The following is a 23,209-nucleotide window of genomic DNA, read 5'->3' on the forward strand; positions in this document are numbered from 1 at the left end:
TGCGTCCTGTCTGCTCGTCACCCTTGTCAGTCATTTTTCCATTAAAAAAAAAAAAAAGGCAAAAACCTGAATTCAGAAGCCCTTACCTCCAGGACACTGTAATAGTAATCCTGGCCTGGATACCGCGCTAGGGACCCCCCCAAGTCAGTCCTGAGGGGTCCGCACTGCGGGGTGCAGAGCAACAGCTTCAAACCAAAGGTTTTCGTTACCAGCCAATCGCTGGCGCGGGCCCCTTCCAGAAAACCATAAACCCCTACGAGGAGTGAGTGACACTGAGACAAGCCTATGGGCATGGAGAAAGCTGAAGGGGTGGGGTCAGAACTACCCAATAGCATCGAAGCAGTTGTTGTTAAGAGGAAGGGAGACGCCTGCGAGCGTGCGTGCGTGCGGCCGCTCCGGGGGAGGCGTGCCAGGAAGAGTGCAGAGCCAATGGCCGCGGTGGGCGGGCGGCTGCGCGCGTGCGCGCTGCGATCTGGGGCTGCGGGCGGGAGGCGGGAGGCGGGAGCGTGGAGGAGGGGATCGGGCAGGAACGCCGCGGAGCTGCTGCCGCCGCCGCAGCCGCCGCCGCAGCGAAGAGGCCATGTTGTGTGGTGTGTGGTGTGTAGGGCGGGGGGAGGAGGAGGAGGGAGTAAAGCCGAGAGAGGAGACGGGAGAGAGACACCACACACACACGGCACAAGATGGCCGGAGAGGCAGCAGCACCCCGAGCTGTCAGGCGTTCCGCCGCGGCCGCGGGACCCGCCGGCTGTCGGGGAGCTGCGCCCGGGCGGCCCGCAGGCCCGCGGGGGCGAAGCGACCGCGGCTGAGACGAGATCGGCCGCGCGCCGGGGTCGGATCCCGCGGCAGAGGCGCCTGGAGCGGCCGGGCCCACAACGCCGAAAGCGCCGCTGCGGCAGCGGCCGCGGAGGGTCCCCGGGGCTTCGGCGGCTCGGCCCGGCGCGGGCGAGAGGCCCGGCGCGGGAATGGTGTGCGGGCGTCCTCGAGGTGCCGGCAGCTGCGCCCGGACCCGGTAAGTGTCTCCCCGGCCCCTTTTATTGTCCTTTGTCCTTGGGAGGGAAAGCAAAATGTCCTTGAACACGCGAGCAGGAGGGGGTGGCGGGCTGGGCCTCTCCGGCCGGCTCCCCGAAAGCCCTGCCGGCGTCGTAGGCTGGCCCCCCGAGCGGGAAGCGCCTCAGCGCCGCGGGGCCCGGGGCCGGGGGTCGCGGGGGGCCCTGCTGCAGACCCTGCGGTGGGCGGGGGCGGCCCCGCGGCCGGGACCGGCCCCGCGGGAAAGGGGCGGCGGCGGGTAACCGCTGGCGGGAGCCCGAAGGGGACCGCGCTGGGAGAGCCCCTTTCTGTTCGGGTGAGTTATTTTGATATTTAAGGTAAAGAAAAAAAAAAATAAAGACCTTTTCAGGTTCTCCTTCGGGGGAGCTTTGTAACCCCTTTCCGGTAAGGTGGGAACTCATCTTGACGGTCGAGTTTAAAAGAACAATGGAACCCTGGCTACGTTTAAAGAAAAATAAAACTTGTTTTTTTTTTCTTCTGGGTGTTGGCTCTTAACTCTTTCAAAGCCGATTTTGAGAACGGCTGCAGCGTTAACGGATGAGAAAGGGACTTGCTGCTTATTAAAACCCCGATGACGTTAAGGTTGTCTTTTAAAATGCAAGTTGGAGGAGGAGTGCGCCTGGCATTTCAAAAATCGGGAAGACAAGTTTACTATAACGTCAAGGCTGTTTAATGGAAACATTTTAATTGTGGTGCTAGACGATGACGTTTGTTAATACAGTTTAATCTGCCGAGTTTATTTGACATTCTACTATTTGAGTAATGATTAAATGCGCTGTTTGGGTACTTTTTAAAAGGTCATAAGGAGCCGTTATCTGTAACTTATCCCACCTGAACGTTAGAACGTACTTGAGGCAGTGCCTAGACTTAAAAAGTTTAAGTTCATCATTTTATTATTTTTAAAAATAATCTACCTTACCACAAGACATGGTCGACAGAACTTTTACAAAGGAATATTTTGACACCAAATCTCTTTGTGAAGTTACTTTCTCGCAGTGTAAATATTAAAGTAGGATTGCTCTCGGTCATGGACGAAGAAGAGGAGCCATGTTTGTTGCATTTGTTGCATGCATGAAAATCTAGATATTCTTCAAACGGAACAGTATTTTAGTATATATTGGTTTCCAGAAATTTTGCAGAGCTCTCTGTGAATTTGAAAAAATGTTTGAGAGGGAATTTAAGTTTTTTGGTTTGAACAGACCACAAGTGCAAAAAACCTTTGTGTATTTTAGAATATATTTGTCTTCATTCTGCGGTAGCTCTTGTATGTTGTAAAGGTGCAGATTTGCCTAAAAATATTGTTGGGCAAATTTACCAAGTACTTATAAGATGAAAGATATTGCTGTAATCGACCGCGTTTCTGAGGGTATTTTTGTCAGTAAAATTGTTTTATTTCCGTGTAGCATTCATATAGTGTTACATGTTACATCAGTTGCGCATATCTTGATTTTATAGACTCTGTTGTTTAGGTACCAGTTCTGTTTTTTCAAATTGACATTTTTGGAAATTTTTGAACATTGAAAGTGGTTTTAAATGAATATTCTGAATCTGGTATTTCAGAATCCTCTTTGAATAGTGAAATGCAAAATAATTGCTGGCAGTTTAACCTCATAAGATCTTTTTACATGAGTAAGGGGGGAAGGGAGAGGCTGAAAGTGTTCAAGACCCCGGTTTGAAATTGAGTAAATGTCATAGACACAGTACATGTTTGAAACTTGCTCAAAAGACAAAGCTCATATCCCACTTGGTGAGATCAAATAACTTGTAGTTTAAAAATGTAAAAGTAACCAGTGGCCATTTTAACTTAACTGATTTCTCCTGGAAGAGTTAATTTTCAGTTACTCATAATTTAAAAAGGTATTTTTAGATGGTAAAGGAACTGTTAAGATTTCAGTCTTTAAAAATGGTGAACTTTTCCTTTGTATTTTTTGTCGTTCCTGTCTTCAAAAGGAGGAAGATAAAACAAGGTCATAATCTTATATCTGTCCCAAGATGTAAATCTTTTGTATTTTTTATTTCAATGCCTTAATCGCAAGTATTAGTCCACGCAACCAAAAGATGAGGAAAACAAAGACTGATAGATGTTAAGATAAGAAATAACTGCAGCCTAAAATGGACAGGTAGTGTGTGGATGAGCTGTCTCCTACGTTTAGCCATAGATTGTGTCTTTGGAGTATTTTTTCCTCATTGTTTCATCATCCTGAAACTTCAGGCCAAGAAATGTTTAAAAATCAAAACACTGATATCATTTTCCTTTTTTTTTAAAGGTAACTTACAAGATTAAAATTAAATTTGGTTGACGATGGTTCTGAACAAATACAGCTCTTTTATTTGAGGTAAGACTGGGTAAATTTTTATTATTTTGACATAAAAATAAGCTTATTAGGTTTTGTTTTTGTTCTTTGATAATTTATATTTCCAGTAAGTAGTGATTATGAATATGAGTAAATATCTAAATAATTTACAAAGCCTTCGAATCTTTTGATAGAAGGTATACGTGCACAGCTGTTATAACTCAATGTGCCTTTTGAATAGTTTAAAATACTAAAGGTTCTTTACGCCTTTGTTTAATTTTGGGAACAAGAAAAGGCTGATTACATTTTTAGGAAAACCATGAACCAGAGATACCCTTTTTCTTTCTAGCTAATACACTGTGCAAACAGTTCTAATCTTTTAAATATGTAAATAAATAAATTTATTGGAAAATTTGAGCTAGTTACTATTCCTAATAGAATTTAGGGAAGAACATTTTAAAAATCAGGTTTTGCGAGCATCCATTTTAGTTTTTCTTTTATATAATAAAAAGTTTTAAAATAGTTGTTCCTACTTGCTGTTGGTTGTTGCATCAATAAATTGTTTAGAATATTTTTTCCCCCCCCAAAAGATAAACCATTTCGAAGACTCGAGACCGTGGAGTTTTATCTTTGAGGATAAAGGAAATCTTTGCGAAAATCTGTATTTTACATAGCAAGTAAGTAAATGTTCTTACCCACTATCTGAAATTTAATATCTACCACCATTTGCGTAGGAAAATATCAGTAAAGTCTGTCAAAAACATAAAGACTGTTTGAAAACGAGATAGGAAAAAGCCCATCAAACTCCATTTCTTTTTATCCAAGCACTTTTGTATTGATATGGAAATAGTTGATACATGTAGTTTCTATCAGAACAGGAAAATGGTGCCTTCAGGGTTATGGTTAAATCAGTAGTTGAGTCATCAAAATTTATCTTTACGATATGAAGTATACATTCTTTTTGGTGATACTGATCAGGTTTTAGAAATGACTTAGAATTTTGCATTTGCAGATTTTAGGATTCTTGCAAGAGCTATATTTCAGAAACGAAATAGAAACTTTCACATTCTAGTTGTTACCTAATGGTTTTAAATAGTCACTTTTCCCATTTTTATGAGTTTTCAAACAGATACAAAAACAAGTTATTTTATAGAAAACTAGAATAATGAATCTAAAGAGACCCCCATAGCTTAGTAATTTTTAAGTCATAAAAGGAAGAAGTAATATTCACTGTGCTTCCAGCAATTTTACATCTTAAAACTAGCTATGAGAGTGAAAACAATTATGTCCACTGACAATTTTCAGAAAATATTCTTTATTCATAAGTTAATACTGAACCTGAAAATTAACGTCAAGCTGATATTAGTAAGCATTTGCCAGAGAAAGTATGTAATAATAGGTATCTTAGGGAATTTTAACAGTTGCCAAACAACCAGTAATTAACATAAGGGCAAGTTTACCTTTGTCCTTGAAATTTATGTGGAAAATCTTTTTATCTCTTGGTGTTTGCTTATTCTGTTGATTCAAATAGGTGATAAAGGTAATATTTTTATTACCTTTAATTTTTCCTTTTCAGTCCTTTGTAATTTGATCAAATTTGTGTTTGTAGTGTGCAAAAGAAACCGGAATGTTAAACCTGTATAGTGTTTTTAAAGATACAACACACAAAATATTTAAAACATCTTTTATCCCAAGGTTTCTTAACATAAATGTCAATGTTAGAGTTTCCTCTGTGCAAATTATTGGATATTAGATTGTCATTCAGAGGTGGTTGGACACTTAGAAAAATTGAGAATTGGGTTTGTCAAGACACAAACGTATGTGAAGTGTAACGTAAGCTTAAGTATAAATTGGCAATAAATTTGTAATGGCCTACCAAAGTGTAATTTAACCCATAAAATAAAAAATGAATAATTGAAGGTTAGAAATGTAAATGAAGATTTTTATCTTTTTAAAAATTTAGTATTAATAATTATAGAAAAATTAAATGATGTAGTAACTTCTACATTAGTCTTCCAAACTAATGGAATACAACTGTCCTTTTATCACCAGCAAGATAAGGTATTATAATAGGTCACATTTTAAAAGATCTTCATGTACTTCAACCTTCATGATAGTGCTGGTATTCATTGTTTTGATATTTGCGGCTTGAGCCAAGCTTGTATAATGGGCAATAATAATTTTGATGGACAAAAATAGTGAACACATGAAGACAAATATAAATGTAGAACTATTTTAAATTACTGTGTTTCATGAGGAAAGTAAATTATTTAATTTACTGCTATTTTCTGCTGAGAGGATCAAAGTGGTAAATGCTTAAATATTTTCTATTAATTTAGCATTTTGAGCTAATTCTTGAGTCATAAAAAAAATCACCCGATCAAGTTGGTGATTAGATTGGCTTGAATTTGTTGTCATGGTAATAATAACTGTTTAAAAATTACCTTAAGTTCCACAGAAATGAAAGAAGCCATGCTCATAGTTTATCACAAGGTTTTTGTTAACCATGACATGACACTTAGGTGGCTAGATTGTGAAATAGGTAATTTTGAATAGAAATTTTTTTTCAAGTTTATTTTACTGTTGTTTCGTTTCTTAATTATTAAAACACTGGGACTGGGACAACCAATTAATTTACTTTTTCTCCTCTCAGTTTTAATTCTTTGCTGAGAGGTATAAGGGGAAAGAGATAATTTGCGGACATCTCCATCTCCCGCATTAGGGAGAGGTAGGTGTGTGATGGAGTGGAAAATACAACAGATTCAGCAGTCAAGAGACCCAGCTTCTAATGTAAATTAGCCCTGTGATCTTGACATTTTGTTCAGTGTACACCGTAGTCTCCTACTTAGTATAAAGTATTTGGAGTTTCCAATTTTTTAAGATACCTTTTAGCTCTTAAATTCTGCTAATAAAAGATATAGTAAGGAGTGTCTAATTCTCTTATAAAAACTGGAGAATAGGTTTTGTAATTTTTGCATCACAAATCATGTAATTCTGTGGTGAAACTATTTGAATAACAGGACCTGGGCAATCCTGTAGCCGACATTCTTAATTTTAGGCATTTCCAGATAGCAATAAATAGTATTTATGAAGACATTGGAAAATTGATCTTAAAAAACAGCTAGGGTGTTGTCTTTAAACAATTGAGATTTAGAATGTGGTAATAAAAGCATTATTTAGAGTTTTAAAAACAATTATTTGATTAAATATGTTTAAGCTTTAGGCCCTGGTTGGGTGGCATAATTAGCTAGAGCACTGTTCTAGTAGCCAAGGTGTTGGGCTTGGTCTCCCCATCATGGCACATACAAGAAGCAACCAATGAGTGCATAAATAAGGGGAACAACAAATCTGTGTTTTTCTCTTTTTCTCTTTCTGTCCCCCTTCTTCCTCCCCCCTCCCTCTTTCTCTATAATAAAAATAACAAAGTTTATTGTGTCTAATGAAACATTTGCAGCTGACCTTCGATCATAAGTGATACAGTTCACATGCCTTGCATAATTTCCTTTAAGAAATATCTATACTTCAAACATAGATATCCTTGTTTTTACCAGCTATCTTCCCTTTCCAGATCGATTGTATTAATTCAAAATTTTAAGTTTCACATTGAGTGTTATTTCTGAGTATGATTAACCATTACAATTTAAATTCAAGGATATTATAAACGTTATAGATAAATGTGACTTGATTTTTTTTTTTTTACATAACATTTAAGTGGCGTTTTCCTACAACAATTTGATAATTTTGATTTAAACCTTGTGTAAAGCTAGATAGTTTTGTATTTTGAAAAACAATCCTTTACTTTTAAAACTAAATCATTTACCTGGGATGGAATATTTCCCAGACAAAGAATTATACCTTTAATGTGTACTATGTAGTAATCATAATCATTTTAATTTAGATTATGCTAGATATTTTGCCTAACTTGAATGGTTTGTGAATTGTTGTGTGGCAAAGTTTTGTAATGACTTATCACTACCTTATTTTTGTGGAAGATTTTCTTATATTTATTTTATAGTGTTCTCAGGTTTTATTCTTAATGTTAAAAATTGTTTTAATGATTTTAAAAGGTGGCAAAATCAAATGCTATAAGAAAAGCACAAATGGACTAATGATGATGATAATACAAGATTTGACTAAAACCATCTTTGCCTTTTATTATAAAAGGCCCAGACATCAAAATGGTTATTTACATGGCAACTATAATTTCATATTAAATGAGAATCTACAATACTTCAAAATATTAAAGATAGAAACGAGCAAAATTATCAGCTTTTATAGCCTGCTTAAGCTCATTTCAGCTTCTTCCCCCTTCAAAGGAAGGCAAAGTACTACTTGGTCAATTTTTGGGAAGGAGCCAGTATGGTAGGTTACATCCATATTAGCACAAAGTGAGATCCAAGTCCTTTTCTGAATTTGGTAGATGCTAAACCCAGAGGTACATAATTGTATTGGTAGGTAGCTTTTTTTATAAGTACGTTATCAGACCACTGTGACATTTCTTTCACCAATATTCCTTAAGTCAACTCCACCCTTTTCTTAGGGGTTATATCAGTTTAATTTACTTGGTTGATTTAAAATTTGTCTTTATTCCAAAAATCGTCTCTTCCTTATAAGGTCCGATTCAATTGGAAGCTTAAAAATAAATAATGCTATGTTTCTTATAAATTGCTTTGTTCCCTTTTGGGAGGATATTTTGGCACCTTCCTCTTAGAGGTAATGTTGAAGCAGATTTTTGCTGTATTGACTATGATTAGTCAAGATGACTAAAGGGATTTAGATTTGGTAAGAATATCAGGAACTTGCTTTATAATTTGAAATTTCAAAACCTTAGCATGGAAAAGCATTTGGATAGCTTAAATCCTAAACTGTTCTTTTGCTTTCTAAAAATTCTTAAATAGCTGTACTTTAATATTGAACTTTTAAATGGAGCTTTTTTGGTAGCTCAACATGCTGTATTATAATCATACTTTGGAGCAGGAGTGACTGAAAAAACTACGTATTTCAGAAGATATTTTAGATACAAGAAACAACTCTTCTATGTTTAGTTTATGTATTTCAGTCGTAACTAGTGAAAAGTATGAATTTGATATTTTTGTTATCAGGTACGTATTTTAGAAAGGGTTAGTGTTTGAGTTAAGTAGATCAGTACAATTAGTAAAAATAGCCTGAAATGCTGGTTAAGGATTCCTTTCTAACACTTTATCTTAGAACAGTGATAATACAGAACATGATAATGTGAAATAATATGATAATATATAAAGTGAGAAAACATGACCTTGCAGGTAGGTAATGGAAGTTGTCCTTTAGAAGTTTTAAAGGTAGATTAGATGAAAGACCAGAAGATAAAATTATTTTGTACTTGAAGGAGTGATGTTGGCTCTGCTAATACCTATTAGATCTTCCTAGGGAGCTCAGATTGTGACCTTATTTGTTGGAGTTCTTGGGGACTGAAGTTTAGACTTATTCCTGTGTTTTTATAGTAACTTATGCTACAGGTGAGCCTCCTGTACAGCCAAATTAAAGATCTTCTGGGGTAGAACTTTTTTATTTTCTTCTTGGACTGTATTGTTCATAAATACATATATGTCTTGGTCTTCTCGCGAGTGATCAAGATTTTTGTGAATAAATAATGGCATATTAATACTGTTGTGATTTTTTTTTTTTTTTTCTATGCATAAAATTATATTCTTTTTGTTTTCTGCAGAAATGTGATTCCTGAGACTGAATCTCTAAAGGGCCTGTACAACGTAATAGATGTTGGTGGAAGCATTTAGTAAGTTTTATTCAATTTACATGTTTTATCTGTTTTTAATTTTAAATATGACTTTGGAAATTTTGAGTACCTGAGTCAGAATTGTAAAAATACATAGGGATTTAGTGAAGTTCAAAGCAGCACAAAAATACAAAAAATCCCAAGATGGTTAGATGTGTGTGAAGTTTATTATTTAAATTTTGCTTATTATTCTAACCGATCATTTTCTACTTCACTTAAATTGAGGCAAGACATACAATACAGAGAAACCAACATTTCAACATGTTTCTAACACTGCTTTAGATCTGGGTGTTGGTAAACTCCCTTGAATTTTTGTAAGTAAAGTTTTATTGGAACATAGCTATGCTCTTTCATTTATACATTGTCTATGTCTGCTTTCCCACTACAACTGCAGAGTTGAGAATAGTAGTAGCTAATGACCACAAACCCTAAAATATTTACTGTCTTGTCCTATAAGGAAAGCTTGTGTACCTTTGTCCTAGATCCATCTCGATTGTCAAGTTTACCCTACCTATTTAGAAGTCCATAGCCCTTGGGTTGTCTTTTGGTAGTAGAACATAATTTTTAATGGATTTCATTGTAGTAATTCTAATAAATTAAGTAATTCTGAAATTTCCTTTTTTGAAAGCGTATCAGACATTTCTTCTCACATGGGGGTTATGCTTTGATATAAGAAGACTTGATTATAATTACTGTGGAAGAGTTTTCCTAACTCCCAGCCTGAGAAATAGTGGGAAAAGAGCTAGGGGTAAGGCTGTATAAAGCAAAAGGATTTTTTACCGACAGCATTTTAGGTATGATGATTGCATACTAGCTGTTTCTTAAATACACTTTGAATCACCTATGGGAGATTCTAGATGATTTTGCTTCTAGTTACTACTTCAACTTCCATTGTATAAAAGGGCTATTAAGGCCTGCAAAATAGTAAATTTTTGTGTGTTTTTTGAGAGGGTGCGGTGAGTCCAGAGATGAAAACTTTCCTAATGTATAGCAGTTATTGACCTTGTCTTACCATATTTTAAAGAGATTAATCCCCTGGCAAATATATAGTGTCTTAAACATTATCAACTAGTGTTTTGGGTCTAATATAAAAACAAAGTGAAACTCATTATTGAAACATTAGTTTCAATGCTTTAAATAGTAATTTTTTCAGTGTGCCTGAAAGCTAAAACTTGGACTCAGTATAAATTAAAACTGACAAGAAACTACAACTTGCAATCTCTTAAGCAGGTATAGTCAACTTTCAAACTAACAGGGGCAGTGGGGAAGATTTGATTTGATTGCAAAACCTTTAAATAAGATAACTCAGATACCATAATTGATCAACAGTTGGCTGGTCTTTCTCAGATCATTGTGTAGTTTATTTTTATGCCCACTTTATTAAGACCCAGACTTGTTAATATTTTGTAATCCTGTAGAGGACTTGCCTTCTTCTTGGGTGGTAAGACAAAAAGATGTGAATTTTCTATTAAATGTTTTCAAATTAAAGACCAGTACAAGGAATATTGAAATCCAGCCATAGCACCAAGAACAAAACTTTAATTACATGATGGGAAGGATCAATTTCTGCCCCGGATTGTAATTTTATATACATCTTTTCCTTTGGTTTTCCAATAAGTGTTCCAGTTTTAAGAGGATTTAATAAATTGTGGCATTATTGTAGCCCCCCGTTTTTAAAATTAAGAATCATTGATCACTCATTTGTCCTTGCATTTCTCCCTGTACCCCACATTTTTGTTGCTATTAGAAACTGGGGCTTTGTTGGGATGTAGAGGTAAGGAGATTGCTTCTTTTGGGGGAGTACCTCTTAAACTCATTTCTCTAATGAGCCATTTGCTTGCATTTCAGCTAATAATGCTTTATTTTACAATGACTCAGTGTTTTGGGGACAAATTTATTGAATCTGAATTTAAAGAGAAGACCTCCTTGCTCAATTTTATGTTAATTTCTGGATGTGTACAATATTTGGAAATTTTAAGAGGTAGCAGTTACTTCCTACTTCTTAACATAGTAGCGTTTACCTTTGCTTGTGGGATTTACTTTACAACAAGCAGTTTTCCATAAAACGAAGGCATAAACTAGTGAACATCATAGTGGAAAAGTCAAACTTTCCATAGTATGAGCGTAAAGCTTAGCTCATGAGAAACACACGAAAGATGTGGGCCTGTTTGATGATGGAATTCTAGATCAAACCGTCATCTCTTCAGCAGGTCTGCCGCCATTCACAAGTTACTGGAGAGGGAGTAGTAGTAGGGCTTTGAGATGTAAATCCTACTCAGTTTTTTTGTACTGATGTTATTTTAGTACAAGACTAAATTCTCCTTTTAAAGCAAAAGGTGTGTTTTGTCTTGAAATAATTGGCTCCATGATTCTATGGATTCTTCTGAGTTTCATTATTGGAATATAAATTATTTGAATTTAGTAAAGTTGATTTGTAGGCCCCCAAGTACTGTGGTTCTTGTGGTATATCAGTAATAGCTAACATTTATTGAGGTCTTTCTATATGCCAGGCAATATAAATGTACTATCTCATTTAAGCCTCACTACTGCCACATGAGGTAGGTACTGCTATTACTATTTCACAGATGAAGAACTGGATTTTGTTACCAAGAATATTTCTAAGCTCACAGAATTCATGCCTACTCTCTTCAATTTTTTAACATAACTTTGCTCATTAGCAATTTTAGGTTTTGTAAGAATTTGGAATTCCATGAAAATGAATGGCTTACTCCTAAATCCCCTACTCTTTTCAGTGCTTTGATGCTTGACTGAGCACTTTTACCTTTAACAAGATTCTCACTTTTGGCTTTTGATTGACTTTACAGGCATGCAGATTGATGACAGTTTTTAATGTTATAGAGGTGTTTCCTTTCTCTTCTAGCATTCTTTTTTTCACCACCTCCCTTTTTTTTTTACCATCTTAAATATATAAGTATATGTAATTGAATGACCAATATATTAGTATTTTCTAACCTTTATTTTTACCACACAAACTAGTGACTTTATTGAGTAATTTTGGAAAGATTTTAAATGTCATTAGTGTTTTTTTTAAATTAAATAATGGTTTAAAAAGGAAATTTCATATTAAGTCCTAGGTAAATTTTACCTCTTGTTCTGTGGCAGAAGAATATAGAGCATTGATTTTTCATTTCATGTACTAATTGAATAAATTGCATCTATAGACATTGAAATGATTGTAACTTGTTATCAATTCTTTAGTTTCATGTTCATCATAATAGTATTTACTTCCCCAACTTCATTTAGAGCTTGATTTTGCGTTGAAACAATAGAGATTGGGAAAATTGGTTCATAATTAACTCTGCAAGAGGAATGATGGTATTTTTATTTTTATAGTTCTATGTTGAAGTATATATTCCTTAATTTAAAGGAAGGAACAATTCAGATGGAAGATGTTTTAATAATGTGGGGAACAAATAAGTATAGTTCTCCTTTCAGGCTGGAGAGAAATCGGCAAAATAATTAAAGAGAAATATCTTTTGTTTGTTACTGATTTCGTGGCACTCATTTTCAGTCATTTTTAAAAATATGAGTGGTAGTGTTTCTTGGTTAACCAAATAGTTTATTAAGTAGATTTTTTTTATTGTAGGTAGTAGACAGCAAGTCCTAATTATAGTTTAGGAAACAAGGTATTAACTACCTAATGAGCAAAAATGCCTTTACATTTAATAACCTTAGTCAGTCACCCAGACTTTACCACTTTAAATTTAGTTTGAGAGCTGCAAAATTTACAGAGAAGACCAGGGCTAAAACTTATTTTTGCAATTATGTTGATCCTGATGAATCAGGATTATTAAAGGCAAAATCACCTGGCTTCCCACTTATCCCTTTAATTCAAATTATCTAAGTAATGTATTTGTCATTCTATGAGGAGCATTTGATCTTTTTGTAGTGGGAGTATTTTATTTGTTTATAATTTGCATCTGATAGCACTTAATGGCAAATACCAAATAAGCCAAGCTGATACTTTGCCTTTTTCATCATTTTTTTTTTCTAGTGGCCACGTATTTCCTGCATTCTCAGTTATGTAGCTAAAGATGGTGGCATCTTGATTGTCTATTTGCGTTATCTAAGCAAAATTACCATCTGTTGGACTGGAGAGCTATGCTATGATGGATCCACTGCTTTTGCTCTTTTTTTTAATCCCTAAAGATTCTTTTACATCATTAGGTTAGTTGAAACTTGGAAAGTTTTCTTCTTTGAGATTTAAAATCCATAGTGTTGCTATAATTTAGCTTTCCAGGATGTTTGAATTTGAATTTTTGTCTTCTCGCATACAATATCACATTTAACTAGTAAAAATGTATTCTCTTTACTGCTACTTCTTTTTATGGTCACCTGTGTGTCTGTGAAAACTTAGTTACTTGTGTACAGTCTTTGATTCTCTCATTGACAAGTTGTGTGTGTAGTACATACAACTTTAAGAGTTGCATAGTTTAAAGCTGTTGCAAAATTAAAACTTTGTGTATGGTAAGAGTATCTTCAAAGTGGGTGGGTGTTCTCTGAAGGAATAAGATTATTGGTATTCCAACGGCGTTTTTTTCTTTTAATGTTTTCATCAAGCACCCAGTCAGCTTGAAGAGTCTCAAATGGATCCTACCACTGAGAAATCAAGATGGCAGTCCACTATGGGGAGTAGAGGAAAATGGATTAATACCAGAGTGCTGAGATAATACACGACCAAGACAGGGCTCTTTAATCATGGATTTCATGAAATGAGCGAAGACAGTAGGTTTCTTATCCAACACAAATGGACTGGATTTGACTTTCTAAAGACTTTTTATATCATTAAAACAAGTCCAGTTTTGACATTCGGAGATGAAAGATGACACGTTAACAGAGATGACAGTTTGTATGTCTGGAATTTTTTTCAGTTTGATTTGTATGACTATGACCTTGTGAAATGTTAACTTTAATAAAATTTCTAACATTTTAAAAATTCCTCAGTTTGGGCTTTTTTTTTGAGCTGAAGATTCATTACATTAAATGTTCAGTTATCGCCGTAAATAACACTTTGGCCTTTACAGCTGCCCAGCAGTGAAGTGTTCTGAATAAAGCTGGTAAAATGGCAATGGTGTGCTGGAAAATATGTTACTTCATTGATTAAGGTTTTTCTCCACAAAGGTGTGGGGATTTACTTGTGCTTTAAGAGATGGTTGTTTGGTTGACATGCCGTTTTATGCTTTCTTAAAACGTCTTGCAAAATAACCAACCAATAGGTAATAGTAGAACCTTTAACTTGCCACATGATTTTAATGAACTCTTAAAACAAAATGCATTTTGCCTAAAAATTTAGAATGAGCGATACAGCATTTTTCTGAGTTCTGTCTGTGTTGATGGAAAGGTCTTTTTCACCTGTGCTGCTTAATATTGAAAATAAAACATCTTGCAATAGAATATTCATTTATCTGAACAAAACTGATTCCTGTTACTGTGTTTAGTTAATGTTAGGAGGAGAAGTGTTTGATTTATCAGGGAAGTGTCCTGTAGGATATTCATTAAATGCCTTAAAATTTTGGTGGCAATAGTGTCTATAATATACTTTATATAAATATAAAATAGGGATATTCTGCATTTTTTAAATTCTCTACATTTAGGAATTTAGAATAAATGAATCATGCCATGTGCACAGATGACATACTTGATTTCCAGTTGAAAACTGGCATTTTATTTATTGGTAATCAACTGACACTAAGTTTATAAGTGTGTGTTTTATTTTGCTGGACCAAATTAATAATATTTTCCCACTCAGGAAAAGTTCAGCTTGATGTGTTTTTTCGTTTTCTTTTTGTGAGAAATAGTTAATCATACTGTGATTTTTGATTAATGTCAAATACTATATAGCACACACATCCATGATTAGTACATGTACAGTATGTGTTCTCATGATTGAGTCAAAGTAGTTGGTTTATATATACCAAAAGTGGAATTTTGGATTTGGATTTTGGTACAAAATTATCTTTTGTAGAAAGCATGGAATTGAAACTGGGTTTTGGTTATGGATTTTACGTTTACCTAGATGCAACTTGTTGCTTTTGTTGGGTATAAATCGGAAGTGGATATCCTCAGTGAGGAAAGGACATTTGTTCTGGAAGATTATAATGTTGAATAGGGAAAGTTTATTTGATTCTTTTTTGCATGTCTGAATGTTTTCTTGGGTGCTTTCTGAGAGAGAAAGGGTTGAATAATTTGTTTTTGGCATTAGTATTAATTTTGTTTCCATAGATCTTACGGTTTTGATATTTAGAATTTGCCGTGACACTACTTTGATAAATTGCTGTCAGATGTGATGGATTGTTATTAACTTAACCATTGTCGAAATTTGAACATACTTAGAGATTGATTTGAAATACAAGGGAAGAGTTGGGGATATATGTTGTGTTGGTTTTGAAGGCTGAGTTTCTTGGATTCGTTATTTGAAGGAGGCTCTGGTAGTTTCATATTCTTGAATTTAATAACTTTGTTTTGCAAGAGTCAATATGGGAAGTAAATATATTGTGATTATGAGTTTTTTTGGGGGTAAAGTTTGCAAGGTTATATAATGGGTTAAAGAATTTTGTGAAAATACAAAGAAAAACCGAAATTCTCAAATAAAAACTAGTTGCATTAATTTTTTGCTCTAATGCAACTGAACACTAGGGAGGCGCTCTTGAGTTTTACCCCTTCTAGTTGGGAGATGGAAAATTCCCCCTAAAATTTGTCTTTAGATAATTTTTAGGGTTCATAAAGGAGGCAAAACTTGAATTTAATTTATGACATCGAGATTTTGCTTTTACTTAGAAACCATTTTACCCAGGGTGGGGTTAATTTTTCAAAAGATTAGTAGGAAAATGAGCTTAAAATTCTCTAAGAATGATCCATTTTTCAAAATGGCTTTATAAAACACCACTTCCTGTCCAGAGAGGAAGTTATTTAGCCCAAGGACTGAAATATTTAGCAGATCTTTAGACAAAAGGAACAAATTACATTTCTCTCTGGCTTAAAAAGGGTGCCTGAGCCAGAGGGGGTTAAGAAGCCCTCCCCCTTCCCCCTGATGGGGTGGTCTGGAGGGGCAGGGCGGGTGGGGGTGGGGGTCCTCAGCTCCCTGGGATGGGAGATGTTGCTTTTTTTTGGTGGCGATGAAGGGGTGGGTCTATGGTACATCACCTGAGTTGTGGGGTAAATGTAGAGAGTGTCAATCAAAGGCAGAGCTCTCAGAGCTGGGAAGGAGGCTCTAGATGGCGGCTGTGCCTTAGAGAGAGCGCGCTCTGCTCCCTGCTTTCGCCTCACTTTACGCAACTTTCCCTAACTTTCGGGCCGCCTCAGGGGGCCCCCGCAGCCCCCTGCCTCTCCTAGTGGCTTGCTGGGGTCGATTCGAACCTTTTTGAGGGAGAAAAGCAGCTTTGGGGAGCTTTCTTTTCGTGCCTTGCTGGAAAGAAGCAGCCGTACTGAGAGCCCAGGTCGTTGTTTTTTCCAGCTTAGAAGCCATGGCGCACCTCCATTTTTGTGCGCTCTCCTAATGAGGTTTTTTCCTCCCGTACCCCTCTTGGTATTAATTGTTGCTTTATTTTTTTTTGACCAGTTAACATATTTGAGGGTTCTTTTATTTATTTTTCGTTTTTTAACGGAGAATTTTGTTTTTATTTTTAATTATTTGGGATCTGATATTTCTACTACTAGATAGGACTCTTGCTTTGGACCTACTACATGGATCAGGTAAGTTCATGATCGTTAGTGATAATTTTAAAGGTTTATATGTTAAAGTTCGCTTTATTTTCTGTAAATATGAGAAATTACTGGATGACGCAATAAGATACAGAGATTGTTATTTGTATCCAGTGTGTTACTTTGAAAAACTTTCCTTATTGATAGAGATGATTCCCCCTGTTCGGTGTATCCTGTTGTTGTTGTTTTTTTAAGGTAAAAATATAATTATTTTGTTTGTCGGTGCTTACCGCTGTTGTATTCTAACAATATCGTTACACGGACAGGACTTTGTTCCTGGTAATAAAACCTTCGATAGAAGCTGGGACCTTACCTTTCTTTCAACTTTTGACAGTAAATACCTGGGCACAGGACTTCAAAGCAAACACAGATTCCCCCTCCCCCTTAATATTTAAGAATTAAAAGATGATGAGAAGGAAGGACAAAAGCCAAGAGGAGGACAGTTCGCCACACAGCAATGCATCGAGGTATGAGCTATCAACTTACTTCCTTTTCCCTTTTTTCTGGGGAAACCTCAGCTTACATTGTTTACCTTGACAGGCAGGGGTAGCTGTCTGTGTTATTTTAAGTATTTTACTAATTTGGATTCGTTTTTTAAAGCGTGACCTTGAGATTGCTAATATGCCACACCCTAATTTTTTGGTAGCAATTTATGAAAGTTGAGTTGACTTAAGGCCTCTTACAGCAGTCTAAAGGTAAGGTACCTTTATTCAAGGGGGCCTTTTTTGTAAACGACAGTTTTTCTGTCAATAAATTTCAGGTTTTAGGTTTTTGTGCTGTAGAAAAATGACCTTGTCGGTTTAGCCATTGCTGCATTGCACCATTTTACATGCAAGGCAAATTTTTTCTTTGAAGAAACTAGGATACCCAAACTTGTAACTGAACGCCATAGAGGAGCCTCGTGGTAGTAAATTATAGTAAATAGACATTTGAGAAAGTTATATGAATGAAAAAATGTACATTTTAAAACGAAATTGCAAAAAGGACCCTTTGACTGATGCCTCTCAGTTTGTATTTTTATTTGATTCTATATTTCTTTTAATATCTTAGTTATTTTAAGACATTTTGATATGATTTATCAAAACCTTTAGTCGATGGTTACAGTTCCTGCATTTATGAAATTAAACCTGTGATCCCAGAAATCTAGGAGTGCCCTTACTATACTCGTGCTTTGTGTTTGTTACTGAGATTAAAACTGTATATTTTACATGTAAAATATTTTAAGGTTTACATTTGTATGCTTATATTCAGACAATGCTTTCTGGCTGGTAGGTGTAGTGTATTATCCTGGCACCTTAGTTGTAGCTGCTTTACATTTATTGATTTATTTCGACAGTGTCTCCTGGAATGCTTTATCTCCTGAAGCTTACAAATGTACTGCTCCAACCATGACTTGTTTCACGTTTGTTCGGAGTACCTTATTAGTGACTAAGTAATAAAGCCTCTGAGATGTTTTGTTGTATGATCTGTATATTAATTTTAAAAGTACATGAATGCATTTTTTGATGTGTGTTCTTGTAAATTGTCAGGTTAAGAATTTTAAATCATGTAGTTAACAAGGATGTGATTGATATTTTTCTTTCCACTTTTGCTTTTATTTTATAATTTTATATAAAGTACTGTCAGGTTAGTGAGTATGAAAGTTTTTAACATGGTTCATTACAAATGTTTAGTTTTATTTGTTTCATTAGACTTCAGATATTTTGACCCTTGCTTTAAAAATACCTTTCCACATTCTTTTGCAAATTGAGTTGTCACATAGCTTGGACTGCTGTCTTTTGAACTGAAATGCCCTTGTAATTACCTAGGTTAGATTTAGGACAGAAAACTCCTCTACTAATCCTACCGTGATTTTTCCGAAAAGTAGTAGCAATTTGAAGAAATAGGAGTCCCCACACATATTTGACAAATCACTAAAAATTCCCTTGAGTGTGATTTGCATAGTCTCACCTGGGTTTTGGCTTTCTTGTGCAAGGCATGTGGTTAGTGATCAAACTCTGCTTTCTAATTAAAAAAATCAGGCGGTGTTGCTGGTCTTTCAGTGATTTGCTTCACCTGGAAATCTCCCTTGACGTTGTCGTGCATTTGCCTGCTGCCAGGGGGGTGCTCGAGGAGCATGCACCGTACTTTTGCCAAGAACAGTTTGATGCGTGTACCTGCTGAATGTCTAGAGGTCCTGGGGAGGCTCCTTGACGAGACCGTGGAGTTTTAAACTTACTTGAATTACAGATTTTACATGTACCTGAATTACGGTGAGCCTAAATGGAATGCCTTAACACATGTGCATAATTATGACATCACTTCCTTTTAAAATTGTGAAGCTAAGGGATAGGGGTGTTTCATTGTAGTGCAGATCGCTGTTGTTTTAGCGAGCGGCAGTGGGGAGGCTGCCCCTAACTGGCGCCGGGCCCTGACCCGTCGCGCCCCGTTAAGGACCCGTTTCCGTGTCGCGAAGCCTGGCGCCCTGCGGCCGGGCAGGAGCCTCAGGGCCGCCCCTGGCCGGAGAGTTTCCTGGGCCTCCGAGGGCCGAGCGCACGCGTCCTCCTCTTGGAACTAGTGCAGCGCTTACCAGTCATTATGTAACTTACTCTTTCGAAGTTAATATTTAAGCGTCATGTTGTACTTTGTATAGCACGACTTCTGAAGAGTAAAAAGTTCACTTTCGAAAATAAGATTTTAACTATTTGATACCTGTGAAAGTTTCTGAGTGCTGAAAACAAAGTTGCCGAGGTGGCCCTGCGTCGAAGCGCGCGCCACGCGCGTACCTGAGCAGCGTCCACCTGGGATAGGGTCGGGCCTGCCCGGCCGGCGCCGGCGCCGTGCGCGGAGCTCTCGTCCAGGGCCCGCCGCCCCCGCAGTTCATCTTCAGAACTGAAACTGTTTATTAACTTTATCTCCAGTCCGCCTGCCTTTGAACCAGATTTATTGTGATAACCTGGGGTGCGGTGCAAATCACCTGCTCTTTAATCAGCTTTTTAGTAGTTATTCTAAAACCCAGGGGGTGTTTAGAAATGGTAAATGCAGTTGCTTGTGGGCTGTAAAAGTCAGTTTTTTAAGTGGCAGCCATTTTATGACACTGATAATTCTTACGGATGCCGAGTTTTGAGGAGACTGAAAATAAAGCGAGTTGAAACCTGAAATACCAAAACCTCTTCCTCTCCCCCCTCTGCTTTTTTGGTCCTTTGGTGCTAAAAGAAAAGGCACCGGGGTACTTAGCGCTGACAGCAGCCCCGGGAGCCCCTGGCATCTTGGTGCGGGTCCAGCTCAGTCACAAAATGGCTGTTCCTTTGTGCCGCAGCGCTGACAGACATACTGCATTGCACTGTGTACTCGCCAAACAGCAGGAAGTTGCCGTGCGAGTTCAAAGGCCGGCCGGCGCCGGCGCCGGCAGCCGATTGGCTGAGTGCACGCCTGGTAACAGCAGGTCAACAGCGTCGGCCCCGCCTCGTGACGTCAGGCGTTGCGCCGCCGACGCGAGGACGCGATGACGTTGGGCTGCGTGCGCAGCCGCGAGGGAATGGGAAGGGCGGGGCGCGCTGGCCGGGACTTTCCGGTGGGCGGTCGCTTCCCCGAAGATCGCGCCGCGGGCGGCCCCCGCTCTCCGCGGCCCACACCCTGCGGCGCGAATTCCTGCGCCCTTCCCCGCGAGCGTCTTCCGCGTTCCGGGGCCGCTCCCGCTGTGGAGAAAGTAAGAGGCCCGCGCGGGGCCTGCGGGGAAACCCCCGGCGTCGCACCAGGGTCGCTTCCTTCCCGCTCCCCTCGCGGGCCGCCGCCTTCCCCTCCCCGTCCCCGCTGAGTTTAACTTTGTTCCCGTGGACCGGACCCGTTTCGCTGTCCGGGAGGCGTTTTTATTTAAGTTGAAACGTGTTAGCAGGGATGAGAGCTGTTCTAACACACGGCTCTTAAACAAAGGGGCCATTCTGTGAACTTGTCCCCGTGCGTTTCTGGGCACCACACATTTCCTGAATTGGCATTTGGTGGAAAAAAGCGCAGGTCATTGTGGGCAAAGCGATTTATTTTCCAGATACAGTTAAGTAGAAAATACGTTAGGAATTTTCACTGAACTGTGAACGTGAGGTTAACTCCAAGGATAGACTAGGGCATTAGGCACCCATTACTGTGCAAACAGGTGCTGGAAAACACTCCTTTAAAGTTAATTAAGCACGTGCTAAAAAAAGTGACTCCCAATATTTAGCTGGTAGTAGGTCACTTGGCAAAATCTTGGGAAACATCTCAAAATCCCCATTCAGGACATTTTAATTCTGCCCCAGTAAACGTGAAACTGCTGTGGGGATGGCTGGTGGTCTGCTGTGTGTGGGGACTCATGCAAGGGTTTCTGGTTAAAAAAATCACTTACCTACCAAGACATTATAAAGGCCCTTCTGAGTGTAGGGAGAGGTATTTACCTGGGCGTATATTAAGTTTCTGAATAAAGTTTATAAAAGGTAAAATTCGTTATAGTTGGTTTTTTAGGTTCTCATAGTTTTGGCACTTGAATTCTTTGGGTAGATTATGGAAACTTCAGGTGAACCTGGGTTTTCAGTTTGTTTTATATAGATTTGCTCACCAAAGGTTCTGTAAGTGATTTTTAAAATTTTATGGTAAAATAAATTATAACACATTTAGCAGCCTTAGAGACAAATACTGTAAAACTTGATCATTAACTGGTGTTTCCAACCTCTTAAAAGTGCATGTAAAGCAAGAACAACAAAGGTTTTTTTTTTTTTTTATCATTTATTGAGATTTAATTGTTGTATTAACACTTTTGTATTTGCTAAATTCCTTTTCATATTTCCTTTTGTTCCTAAAAGTGGGACAGAATTAAGTAGCATTGCAGTCATGTTCCAGGATCTAAACGACTCTGCTGAAGATGTTTTGCCCTAAAGTAGATGTCATGACTATGTGAGTGAAAATACCTCTGATACAGCGATTTAGCTACAAACTGTCTGCGTGCTGTTTGAGCCAATTACCTGTTTAAAGACCCCGAGTGAGAGCCATTCATTGAACCCTCTCTGTGTTTTCCTCCTGTGATCATAGTGGGAAAGTGTTGATTAGTCTTTCTCCCTCTCTCTCTCTTGGATTCTTGCTTCGACAGTCTGTACTTTTCAATTGATACTTGGCTCTTCGGAGATTAACATTTTTTGCAAGATTAAGTCATTACAGAAAGGTGGGCAAACTATCAGGAATTTTACTTGTAAAAGTTTTAGCAGGTTATTGCCTGAGAACTGAACCTGGAAGTTTAGCTGCATTCTACCTGGCAGTGTCTGAAACACAATTTCACAATTAGTGTCTCCCCCACCCCCCAAATCCCCTCACATTTGTGATGCATCTTGAGGCCACCTGTGTCTTTCCAAACTCCAGTCATTTCTCCCATAGAATGGAGCACAATAAACTTGTTCCTGGCATAAAAACTGAGTGGCTGCTCTGTGTGACATCTAGTAAATTTTTTTTTTTTTAGGTCTTTTTTTCTGAAAAATTCAGAATTCAGTTGGCATTCTTGAAGGAGGGGGTCACTTTAGCAATGAAATACTGTTGCTTCATTGTTTCCTCTCTTTGTTTTATTAATTAGCCACAGGCCACCTAGGTGAGTATTGTGTTTTTTTTTTAAAACACCTAAGTTATTTTGTATACAAATATAAGTAACTATGTTGACTTATGTTGACTTCTGCTGGGTGCTTGTTATAGCTGAGCCATTTCCTCCTGCATCCCAGCCTGACCGGATGTCCAAAGTCAAATTTATGCCTCGGCAAAACTGACTCATCAAATGTTGATTTGGGTTGGAACACATTGTTTGTATGTCTGTGAGGACCTTTCCCCCATTCAGTCTATACATGAATTCATAGGGCAAGTCAAAAGGCTCCTCCTATACTGTCTGCCTTTGAGTGCAGTGCATGAGGTGGGGGACAGGGCATTGCTTTATGAAATGAACCCTGGAGAACCGAGGCGAATGGAAGCCATCCATGCTACATTTCTAAAACAGTTCCAATTTAGCCCTTTATTAACATGTTTGGTTAGGAGTGACCTTTTTCGGTATTTCAGTGACATCTTCTGGACTTGATTTCACACTGAAAAGCATTTCAGTTCCTTTTTCTGGAGAGACCCTATAGTTGGGGGATTATGTTATCACCCTGGTCTACAGGGGTGAATGTTATAGAAGAGCCCTGGGTAAGGCATCATTCTAAGGATAGTCCTGATTTTATACTTTGGATTCAGTTCTCGTGAGTTGTTCTGTCACTTGTGGTGTGTTTCACTGTTCCCTCAGTGCCTGGTGAGAGCTGTGTACATAACAGGCACCTGTGTAGTGTGTACTTTAGTACTGAAAACTTTCCCCCCAATTTAGGCCAGTGAAGTACTCAGTGCTAGGCTTGCAATT

General features: G+C 37.8%; 1 protein-coding gene and 1 long non-coding RNA gene across 7 annotated transcripts in view; both read left to right on the forward strand.

Moving 5' to 3' along the window:
- The first annotated feature begins 904 nt into the window (after positions 1-904).
- On the forward strand, positions 905-14,073 carry LOC107525549 (uncharacterized). 5 transcript variants are annotated; one of them, XR_015716343.1, is made up of 4 exons: positions 1,319-3,383; positions 3,932-4,018; positions 9,046-9,114; positions 13,696-14,073. It is a non-coding gene; the product is annotated as an uncharacterized LOC107525549 (long non-coding RNA). The 5 variants fall into 5 exon arrangements; XR_015716342.1 differs by lacking the exon at positions 13,696-14,073 and adding an exon at positions 905-1,009 and having other exon boundaries at positions 3,315-3,383; positions 3,932-9,123; XR_001602070.2 differs by having other exon boundaries at positions 1,308-3,383; positions 3,932-9,114.
- Positions 14,074-16,293: 2,220 nt separating this feature from the next.
- The window catches only part of CHD2 (chromodomain helicase DNA binding protein 2), an 80,051-nt gene continuing 73,135 nt past the window's right edge, over positions 16,294-23,209 (forward strand). For both annotated transcript variants that reach the window (XM_016197730.2, XM_016197729.2), the window contains exons 1-2: positions 16,294-16,827; positions 17,171-17,303. In XM_016197730.2, the coding sequence (XP_016053216.2) occupies positions 17,242-17,303 (62 nt within the window). In that variant the 5' untranslated portion in view covers positions 16,294-16,827; positions 17,171-17,241. The remainder of the gene's footprint in view (positions 16,828-17,170; positions 17,304-23,209) is intronic.

This window comes from Miniopterus natalensis, chromosome 22 (genome assembly GCF_054644295.1).
Source record: "Miniopterus natalensis isolate mMinNat1 chromosome 22, mMinNat1.hap1, whole genome shotgun sequence".
Taxonomy (NCBI): domain Eukaryota; kingdom Metazoa; phylum Chordata; class Mammalia; order Chiroptera; family Miniopteridae; genus Miniopterus; species Miniopterus natalensis.